General features: G+C 32.3%; 1 protein-coding gene and 1 long non-coding RNA gene across 2 annotated transcripts in view; both read left to right on the top strand.

The window, feature by feature from the left end:
* Nucleotides 1-11,808, top strand: part of LOC106478494 (vesicular glutamate transporter 1-like) — a 168,785-nt gene that overhangs the window by 74,581 nt on the left and 82,396 nt on the right. The window contains exon 2 of the mRNA XM_022382106.1: nucleotides 3,634-3,714. Coding sequence (XP_022237814.1) covers nucleotides 3,634-3,714 — 81 coding nt within the window. The remainder of the gene's footprint in view (nucleotides 1-3,633; nucleotides 3,715-11,808) is intronic.
* Nucleotides 10,804-11,744, top strand: LOC111085053. Its single transcript, XR_002609916.1, has 2 exons — nucleotides 10,804-11,061; nucleotides 11,247-11,744. It is a non-coding gene; the product is annotated as an uncharacterized LOC111085053 (long non-coding RNA).

Below are 11,808 nucleotides of genomic sequence, written 5' to 3'. Positions count from 1 at the left end.
CCCGATGATACTGGAAAAACAATCTCATACACTCTACATGTTTAAACGTATAGTACTACATCATCTTCGAGAGTGTAATGTTTTGCAAAAATAACACTTATTTATATAATTATCAAAACACTAATTTACATATTAAAGAATTTCACGCCATCCGCTGACAACATTTCCATCATCCTTATTTAATAATTTATATTTACTTTTTTTTTACATTTAATTATCTCAATAGATTCACGTATATTCATACCAATTAAATTTCCAGGTTTTGCTAAAATAACAGTTTTTTTTCCCATTGAATTGTGTGATTAGTTTCACTAACATGTTCTGCTAAAGGTGAAATAGTAATATTATTGTTTTGAATATTTCTTTTGTGTTCATTCCTTCTGAATTTTAAATTTCTTCTAGTTTGTCCTATATACATTTTTTTTTTACATTCACATAATATTTTATACATGCCAAATTTTTCCATTAAATCAGTTTTATCTTTAGTTGTATTAAGAATTTGGCTGACTTTATTTATCGGTTTGTATATCGGAAAAATATTTTTTTTTGTAATTTTTTCATTATTTGACAAGATAAACCAGGTATATATGATAGTACTAAACAGTCTTTCTTACTTTTGTCAGCAAATGGTTTTATCTCAATATTTTTATCCCTGGTTTTTAGTTTTTGATAGCTCTTTCAACAACATCTGGATTAAAACCTCTTTCTACTGCTATGTGCTTAATTAACAATAACTCATTATTGATATAATCCTGTTTACAACATAATTTATTGAGTATTCGTAATAAACAATAATGGTTTGTATTTTTTTGTTTTATTAGAACCAAGTTATATTGGTCTATCGGCTGTGTTAACCACGGAGAATCGAACCCCGAAATTTAGCGCTGTAAGCCCGTAAACTTACTGCTGTCCCATCGTGGAACATAGTGTGTTATTAGTTGCCTATGATAAAGATAAGGTTAAACTAAAAGGTGATAAGGTTAAACTAAAACAAAGAGACGGGAGAGACCTAGGTGGCTAGTGTGCCCAGACTGTGAATCCAAGGGTTCAATATTCGCGTCTTTTTGGCGCAAGACCGCGCTATGCCATTTAGAGCTGTAGGTGTGATATGAAAGTGACGATTAAGTACTACTGTTTGATCCCAAAGTAGTTATCCTCACTTCAACGTTCAAAGGAAGCCGCCTCACGTTGATTGGCTGCCTCAGGGAGAGGGAGGAAAAAGGGGATGATGCCATCAAAGACAATGACATCATAGTTCCACAAATTGTCACCAGATGGCAGAATTTATGTGCACAGATTTCTCTTTTGATACTTTCTTAAACACTATAGTTCATAATGAAAAGTAATTGAATAAATAGATTAAGCCAAATCTTATTAATATATACGTGTAATATAACAAGTGTACCCTATTTTACAAGTACTGAAGAAAGAACAGTGTGAAATCGACGATCTTAGTCAAACTCACCATTCTTGTAACATGTTAATTAAGTGATACATTTCTTGATTGGATATAATTTTCCTTTTCCAAAGTCCTCGAACTGTAAAAGGTTAATTCCTAACAAAGTGACGTCAGTGTTAAGATTGTATGCCTGTGGTTTCCTAATAGTATCTTAGCATCAGACAGTCTCAACATTTTATTTTAAATAATAGTAAAGTTAAACAATAAGTCCTTCGTTTATCGTATTTAGTTGCAGGATGATAAAACTAAATTATTGGTTATAATAACTGTCTTATTCAAATAATATGCATGTTTTACTTGTGAAAACGAAACAGTGCGAAAGAAGCTTTGAACATACTTTAATAAGATTTGTGTATGCAAAGAAGTTTGGAGGTGTGTTTGCCAGTGATCAATTCCTAATAGGGTGTGTTAGACAGTCTCAAAGTTTTATAGAAGGGAATTTTCAATAAAAAAATGGGTGGATAAACAGCAAGTCATTCAATTATTATGACTAGTTGTAACAAACTGTATTAGTAGAGATGTTAAAATGTGCAAAATAATGGTTTTAACATAATTAAAACTAGACATTGAGAGTGTAATCATATGTGGAAGTATAGTAGCACTGTCACACCATCTTTGTTAAAATTCTTTGGACAGTCCATAAAATAATGGCTTTAACATAATTAAATATAGACATTGATCATATGTGGAAGTATTGTGTTTGCCTTTGTAAAACTCATGTAACATTAAACTATAAAGCATCATGCGTAAAATGAAATACTTTGTCAACTTATAGCATAAAGTCAAACTAGTGAACGTGTAAATTTAAATTAATGCATAATATTTCATGATATCGTCCTTTAGGACGATTTAAACATAAATGGTCAGGAAATGTAATTAACTAATAAAATATTGTTTTCTACAGACTGTGTTAAATATAGTCATGAACAATTTTATGCTGGCCCCACTTTATGGAACTATGACGTCATGGTCGCCTGTCATGGCGGCCAAGCAACGCGCCCTCTGCTGCAAGTTTATGGAATTATGACGTCATTGTCTTTGATGACATCACATACCACATCCCTTCCTGAGGCAGGCAATCAGCAAGTGTGTCTGAAGTGCTGGGATAACTACTAGCCCAAGAGTTACTGCGGTGTATATTACATTGATTATTTCTATGGCACTTTTAAAATAGTATGACGTGATTACATAGATTCTTTTCGTGTTTTTAATGGAGTTTGATGTATGCCACAAAGTCTCTCTTATGGCTCTTATCAAGATAATATGGTTTGTATGGTAATGATTTTCCTTGTGGATTGTTTAAATTTTGTGTGATTATTTATGTTCAGTAATAAACATAGAATTGTTGAACATCAAGATACATAATTATGCTTGAAAGAGATGTAAAAGATATTTCAGAAATAAAGAAAACGATAAATAATGTAAAATGATTATTGTTTGACTTAAACGTTTAAGCTACTGCCCACTAACAAAGTAATTTCAAATAAGTGCACTTGAAAGAATTTCCGAATAACTGTACTTTTCAAAATTATAAATCATTTTACAAATCGACTGCAAGAGAGAGATAAAAACGATTAGATGAATTATTAAAAAAAACACCTTTTTGGAATAAAATAATTAGGAAATCATATTATTAACTCTATAAGCTGTATAAAAACAGATGTTTAAAAAGAAAATTAAATGAATAGATGAAAAAAGTCCAGGTTTATAAAAAAAGATTCGTGGTTGAGAGCACTAGAGTTCTAGATAAGAAAAAGAGATGATATTTGATAAGAAAGTTTTCGTACAAACCGAGGATTATTTCTGCGCTAATGGAATTAATTCCATAACCTGTCATAGCGAGCATCAGGATCCGAAAAAAAAGAACGACTTAAAGACTGTGTTTTGAGGTTTTACTAGTCACAGTTAATCTCCTGATTCGTGGATCTGTTTGAACTATAAGCTGATTAGAAATTGCACAGATCTGATATTTTAGAGAAGATCCATTTAGTACTGTCAGAAAGTGTTGTGAAACACTCACAAAAAGAAAAACATTGAAAATAAATATTGTCTCTTAGGTAGAGCCGAGCTGATATTTTTCCTATTCTAAATGACTTGTAATGTATCAGCTTCTTCTCTATCTATTCATCCATCCATCTATCCATTTTCTTGATATCTGTCTTTTTTTCTTCCAGAAAACTGCCAAGTGGAGGAGAATCCTACGAGATGCCTACTATCAAATCACTGAAGAATATTCCACCCCCTGATCTTATTGGGTGAGAATGTAATTTTCAATGTAACGATTTTGTGTTTTTTCATTGAAACTTACAAATTTTTGTGCGTAATTTTATAATTTTCAAGAATGATTTTGCGAAGGTATTTTGGAGTGCTTTATGAAAACATAATTTTATTATAATCGTAGTACTGATGAAAATAATTTATAGATTTAATCTTATTAATCTGCAAAAGTGTTTCATTATTATTAACTAGACTATTGAGCATTTCTCGAAAGACAGGAGTAGAACATTAAACACTTCAATTAATTAAACGTTTTTACCTTAAATAATAAAATAAAACAATGTTTGTGCGTATTTTACATGAAAATGGGAAATGTAGGATAAATTAAAATGTTACATGAATTGAAGAATCACACATTCTTAAATCATCGTTTTGTTAATTCTAGTGCAAAGTTTCATTCACTAGTCTTATGTTAATATTGTTGACACGCTCATATCAACACTCGTTTCTTGTTCTCTGTAATGCTAGTTTCTCGCTATGTACGGCTTAGCTTGTCAAAATGTATAAGCGGAAAGCCCCTTGTCCATCACATGTGATCTGTTTCCATGATTAACATAGTGCTGAACGTGCGACGGATTAGAAGATTCAACTAAATGCAATAATTTATAACTGCTGCAATCCACTTTTCAGAATATAGTCCATTAACCGAGTCCCTCGTTAGTGTAAGTACATTTACTGTATTCTGTTTATCAGATTAGTCCCAGAGCATTCGTAACCACGTTAAGCGAAGGAACGGAACTGTCAGAGAAATTAGCCAGTCCAAACTTAGGACTGTGGTTACGTAGAAAAATATCGACTAACATTTGATAAAAATTTTGTTTCAATAACTTACACCCACGTATCTTTTTCATCTAGACATGAGAAACAGAAATGATTATGCAACATATAAAATCGGGTTTGTAGAATATACAAAATATTGACATAGGAGGAAGATATTAAATCAGCTTAATGTTTAAAGCATATTCAAATAAATCTCGAGTGTACGTCGTGCAAGATAAACATATATATATATATATAATTAAAAAAAGGAAAAATAAGGAAGAATAGCGTGAACTTAACACTGGATATTCAAACCTTAGATGAAAAATAATTAATTGTAATATTACATAGAAAATGAAAGCAAAAAAAGAAAATAGAAACAACGCAACAATATTTTAGAAATGCTTTATGCAACTTAATGCTGTCATGAAATGTGTTCGATAGCTCATGGGAGACGTAACTAATTTTTCGATGTTTTTAATGTCTCGTGAAACACGAATACATTATAAATATGAACATTTATAATTCAATACACGTCATGAGGGTTAAGTTTGTGAGAAAGGTGAGGCACAACTGTTTTTCAACGTTTTATATCAACCATAAGAAACACATATTTATTTCTCTGTATTCAATAAAAGTTACATGGTCCACCAGTGTTTATATTTACTTAATGCACTTCGTGTAAGAGTAAATATGTTTTTCAATAATTAAGATCGTCATAATCATTAGGTATACTAATTGTTTTTTATTACACTTTTAAAATATTATTTAAAAACAATAGTATTTTTGACTGTAATGATTGCGAATAACAATTTTTAAAATAAATAAACAATTCTTTCACAAGGATAAAGAGAATTTTGTAAGTAATCTTACTTGGATAAAAGTCAATCAAGTAAACGTATTAAAAAGCTAATTTCATCGCAAAAGAATAGTACACAATTTAATATAAAAAATACCACAAGTAAAAAAAAAACATTGAACGAAGTCAACCATTGATTCAGTCAATCGTTTCTTTACAGTTTTTTCTGTAAATTATTATCTATTGACAGAGTGATGAATGTTAGGAATTAGAAGGAACAACCAAAATTATGTCTTCACCTCAGGTGGTTGTAAAGGTGGCATATATCATAGTGAAGAAAAATAGAGGGCGATTAAACCAATTAAAGCACTTCACCAGTAAAAATGTCCTGTTTTTTCATCCTTGGCTACACTGTTGCCTATATTATGATATCTGGAAACAACAGCCGAAGTTTCTTTACTTTTTACTCTGTAATTGAATTAAAACTTTCACTTAATGGTTATTAACGAAAGTGCTTTTTAACTGGAAGACGTGTGTTATTTATATACTAAAGAAAAGTAAAATAAGTTAAAAAGTACGTTTAAGTTTCACGTGATTGAAAATACTGTTGATGAGAATAAAGTACGTTTGAGTTTCACGTGATTGAAAATACTGTTGATGAGAATAAAGTACGTTTGAGTTTCACGTGATTGAAAATACTGTTGATGAGAATAAAAAGTTCTATATCTTTATGATATCTGAAACAAAAATCAAATTTCAAACGCTCGTAAAATGGACTTTGGGTTGCAGACCAATGAAATATTGATGTTCATGAAAGTTAGATGAAAGTTATATGTATTGTTAACAGAAATTCTTGAGAATAGAGCAAGTGATGTCCGGATATATAAAAATAATACGCTTGCGTTTGTCTGTCCGGAACTTTTCTCGTAAATTTCTTGATCAAACGCCACAAATCTCATATCGTTAGAAAGACCTTTGTCCAAGAAGTCCGGATTGCATATTGACTTTTTAATTCAGAATCACCTTAGCTGTATTTTGCTTAGTCAAACTTTTCAATGGAGTGATGGCACAATGTCGTTGTCTTCACGTGACGACTGGCTTTGATTTCAACTTTAGTGTTTTTATTTGCAAAGTATTTTACACAAAGAACACTTGACCCACATGTAAGTTCCTAAAAAAAATAACATTACACTAAATATGATTGTTATGGGCTTTCTAGACTTATTTAGGTCTAAAATACGCATGCGCAGTTTGTTCAAAACCATACGTTTTCACTTTATGAACACGCATTCAGACATTTCTGCATATTCAGTTAAGTTTGTCTTCATTACAACTTTATATTTACTTTACAATGCAATAATTTAGCTTCCTTTCGTTTCATAGACTGTTATAAACACCTTTTAGGTACATTTGTCTTTACTACGGGTTTTATTTTTCGTTTCTGCGAGTTTCTTTATTTCAACTCGTAAAACTGTGTGATACACTGAATACTCATAACTGTTTCATACTCTGTACACTATTATAAAGTACTATTACTTTCCTTTATTAGTTAATGAAGTGTAGTTGTATTAGATAAAGTTACGTATATATAGTTTTACTAGATAGTTACGTATATATAGTATTACTAGATAGTTACGTATATATAGTTTTACTAGATAAAGTTACGGATATCTGGTTTTACTAGATAAAGTTACGTGTATGTAATTTTACTAGATAAAGTTACGTATATGTAGTTTTACTAGATAAAGTTACGTATATGTAGTTTTACAAGATAAAGTTACGTATATGTAGTTTTACTAGATAGTTACGTATATGGAGTTTTACTAGATAAAGTTACGTATATGTAGTTTTACTAGATAAAGTTACGTATATGTAGTTTTACTAGATAAAGTTACGTATATGGAGTTTTACTAGATAGTTACGTATATGGAGTTTTACTAGATAAAGTTACGTATATGGAGTTTTACTAGATAAAGTTACATCTACGTGAGTTTGTTTGTCTAAAACCTTAAGTTTTTTCAAATAGACCAAGATTTATCGATCTAACACATAATGCCTGCAAGAGAGTGTAGCTTAAATGGCGTGCGTGAAAACGATAGAATAAGGAAAATTCAAGCTAAGGGTATGAAAACTGTTTTACGGGTCGCGGCAAGTATAATATAATATAATAACAAACAAATCGTTTTGCGGGTCGCGGCAAGTATAATATAATATAATAACAAACAAATCGTTTTGCGGGTCGCGGCAAGTATATTATAATATAATAACAAATAAATCGTTTTGCGGGTCGCGGCAAGTATAATATAATATAATAACAAATAAATCGTTTTGCGGGTCGCGGCAAGTATATTATAATATAATAACAAATAAATCGTTTTGCGGGTCGCGGCAAGTATAATATAATATAATAAGAAACAAATTTTCCTGAGAATAAGCTCTGTATAAAGCAGCTTGTGTCCGTGTATGTCTGTCCGTGACGAAACTTTTCCAACTTCCCAACCTCTAACTACCTTGAAAATTTCAGGGGTTCTAAAACCCCTTAATTTATTCATATTTAGCATTTTTAAGAGTTTGGAAGACAGCCATTTCAGTTTCCCTCCGTGTTACTGCCTATATACTTACCGAACTCAGATCGCAATGAAAGTTTCAAGGTTTCTTGGGTAGAATCTATACCTTCAGTATACGTAGAAATACAAATTAGATAATATATATTGAAAATAGTTAGACTGATATGAAGTATCTGACCAGTAAGTTTGTATTTATATATAACTTTATGTCAGTATTCAGTAGCCCTGCATGGGGAATGACACTTACACGTACACACTTACCGTTCCATCATCCACGTACAGTCGATAAAGTAAATGGCGTGTCTAGCCGCGCGTGGCCAGAGGACCATGGCTTTCACATAAGTCATGAGTAATTTCAACTCTTTGTGGCCTCTAAAACTCAGCAGTAAAGGCCTAAAAACATTTGAACTTTCTAGTAAATGGTTATTTCACCTCGTCTCCAAGTTTCAGAATGTGTCAGAATGAACGGTAGCATAGTTTTTCCTGAAACTAAAAATCCTCATGGATTAGTAATGGTCGATGATTTATAAAAAAACAGTGACGTTTTACTATATATATATATTTTTTTAAGTTTGGAACTTTAATAATTCAGGATTAAATACCTGCTTGGTCTAAACTTTAACAAAATTCCCCTTTCGAATCTTCTCGAGTTCACTTTAATATTTACTTACATGTTAATTCCGATGACTAGTCCTAATACCAGGAGTGCGAAATAAAGTCCTAATATTAACTGATGTATTATCACAACAATATTGATGTTAAAAACGTTAAGGTGAGCCCGATTGATGAAATATATTCTTGACGTACTATAAACTTGTTAGCTTCGATCTTTTTTCTTCTCTTTAACTAAACTATTGGAGGTATTTTTTGCTTTTCTCAATGCACGTAGGTGTCCTCTAGTGGTTTAGGCATTCATCTTGAAATCTGAAGACCACGGGATTGAAACAGACGCACCGACATTACTTTGGTCTGCGCTGCAACAGGGACTCGACACGTTTAATGTGGAGGAAGAAGAGCCTAGGCTATTAGCAGTGCTATTACTTTTTTAGTGCGCAGTTTGTTTGTTTGTTTTTTTAGAGCAAAGAAACATTGAGCTATTTGCTGTGTCTACCGCGGAGAAATGAGCCTCGGATTTTAGTATTGTAAGTTCGTGAACTTGCTGCTGTCTCTTCGAGAGACGCCTCTAGCGTCTACCTTTACTTATTTTGACATGTTTCCGTTTGCTGTAAAGCACAAAGCTACACGGTGAGCTATTTGTGCTGTGCCCACCATAGGTATCAAACCCCGTTTTTGGCACCATAAGCCCAGAGACTTAACGTTGAGCTACTGAGAGGGGGGGATTTTACATATTGTCGCTAACGACGTTTGTAGTTGGAAGCAGGATGAGAAAAAAGTTATTTATTTTTAAAGGTATGAACATTAAAGATTCAATAAGAGGAAATATTATATGATTCTACCGTAAATGATGAGTAGACAGGGTAAAGGTATTATGTACATTTTTGGAGGAATAATCTAAAGGTAATTTTGAGAGGCGTCTGTATAGAGATAAGCAGGATCCCAGAAAAGCGAGTGAATAATTAAATAGTTTAAATAATTTATCAGAATATTTGCCTGTTCTTGTAGCCTTCAGAGATAAGGAATAATTCCAGAATTCCTTTTCCACCAAAAGCATCACAATGTTTTCCAGTTCATTACCCTGGAAGCGCCATATTTTTAAGTCTTCAGTTTCTTTCTGATTATATTCTGATGTGGATATTAAATCTAATTTAATATTAAATTATATTATTGCTACACTCAATTTATTTTGCCTTAATACACTATAATAACAATTTATTAGGTAGTCAATAAATTAATATCGCGTTTTGGAACACTTTCATTACGTACATCATGTATAATAGTTAAACGAATCGCCTAAACGTCACGTTAGTGTAGCCTGTATAATGTGTAAAGTTTAGTATAATCTACTCCCTTATAGTGATACCACACGACCGAGATACAAATTTGGCATGTAATGCTGTTTGAATACAATATAAAGGGTTATAGAGCTTCTACTCAAGGAGATGAGAAAGACTAGATATTTGACAAAGGGTTATAAAGTTTCTGCTGAAAGAGATTGACAAGATGTTCGACAAATGATAATACGTTTCTGTTGAATTAGATTGACCTAATGCTTGACAAAAGGTTATAAAGTTTCTGTTCCACGAGAAAAATTAAATGTTTGACAAAGGTTTATAAACATTTTGTTCCCTAAGATTGACTAAATGTTTGACAAAGGGTTATAGAATATTTGTTTACTAAGATTGACTAAATGTTTGACAAAGGGTTATAAAGTTTCTGTTCGATGAGAAAGACTAGATATTTGACAAAGGGTTATAGAGTTCCATTAAATGACATTGACTAAATGATGAAATTTTGTAGAATGGACGGCAATTGCCTGTTGTAGGGACATAAGTGTAGAGGACGACGTTTCGTCTTCTACGCTTGTGTCTCAACAACAGGCAGTTGCCGTCCATTCTATAAAATGTCATCATGAATACTCTGCCTAAACATTCTATCAAAGAATACATTGACTAGATGTTTAAGAAACAGGTATAGAGTTCCTGTTCAATGAGAATGACTAGATGTCTGACAAAGGGTTATAGAGTTTGTTTTGAATGAGATTGAGAAAATGTTCGACAAAGGGTTATAAAGTTTCAGCTTAACAAGATTGATTATAAGTTTGAGAAAACTTGGTAAAATTTCTGTTGAATGAGATTGACTAAATGTTTGACAAAGGGTTATAATGCTTTTGTTCGATGAGAAAGACTACTTGTTTGACAAAGGGTTATAGAGGTCTTGTTCATTAAGTTTGACGAAAGGTTATAGAGTTCTTTTTCACAAAGATTGACTAAATTTTTGAGAAAGGGTTATGAACAAAAGTTTATAACCCTTTGTCCAACACTTCCTCAATCTCATTCAACAGAAACCTTACCAACTTTTCTCAAAAATCTACTCGATCTTCTTGAACAAAAGTTTATAACCCTTTGTCCAACACTTCCTCAATCTCATTCAACAGAAACCTTACCAACTTTTCTCAAAAATCTACTCGATCTTCTTAAACAAAAGTTTATAACCCTTTGTCGAACACTTCCTCAATCTCATTCAAAAGAAACTCTATAGCCCACTGTCAAACATTTAGCTAATCTCATTCAACGGAATCTGTTATTAACCGTCACATTATAACGCCCCCACGGCTGAAAGAGCGAGCATGTTTGGTGTGACGGTGATTCGAACCCGCGACTCTCAGATTGCGAGTCGAGTGCCTTAACCACCTGGCCATGCCGGGCCCAATCGTAGTGAACAGTTCTCTTTGTCAAACATGTAGACTGCCTCATTGACCAGAAAGTTTTAACCCTTTGTTGAACATTTCCTCAATCTCAATCAACAGAAACTCTATAGCCCCTTTATAAACATCTAGTATTTCTCATTGGACAGAAACTTTATATCCCTTTGTGAAACATTTAGTCAATCTCATTCTACGGAAACTTTATAAACCTCTCCCACACATTTAGTCAATCTTGGTGAAAAGAAACTCTATAACCCTTTTTCAAACATTTAAACAAGATTAGTGACCAAACCCTTTATAACCCCTTCTCAAACATTTAGTCATTTTCATCCAACAGAAACTTTATGTGAAACATTTAGTCAATCTCCTTCAACGAAAACTTTATAACCCATTGTCTATCCTTTAGTCAATCTTAGTTAACAAAATCTCTATAACTCTTCCTCAAACATGTAATTTTTCTCATTGAACAGAAACTTTACAACCCTTTGCCAAATACTTAGTCAATCTCATTCAACAGAAACCTTACCAACTTTTCTCAAAAATCTACTCGATCTTCTTCCACTATTCGTTGGTAAAAGAGTAGCCCAAGAGTTGGCGGTGGGTGGTGATGACTAGCTGCCTT

The sequence above is a fragment of the Limulus polyphemus genome, unplaced genomic scaffold (assembly GCF_000517525.1).
Source record: "Limulus polyphemus unplaced genomic scaffold, Limulus_polyphemus-2.1.2 Scaffold217, whole genome shotgun sequence".
Taxonomy (NCBI): Eukaryota; Metazoa; Arthropoda; class Merostomata; order Xiphosura; family Limulidae; genus Limulus; species Limulus polyphemus.
The sequence above is the reverse complement of the archived record's forward strand: the minus strand, read 5'-3'. Positions and strand labels throughout refer to the sequence as shown.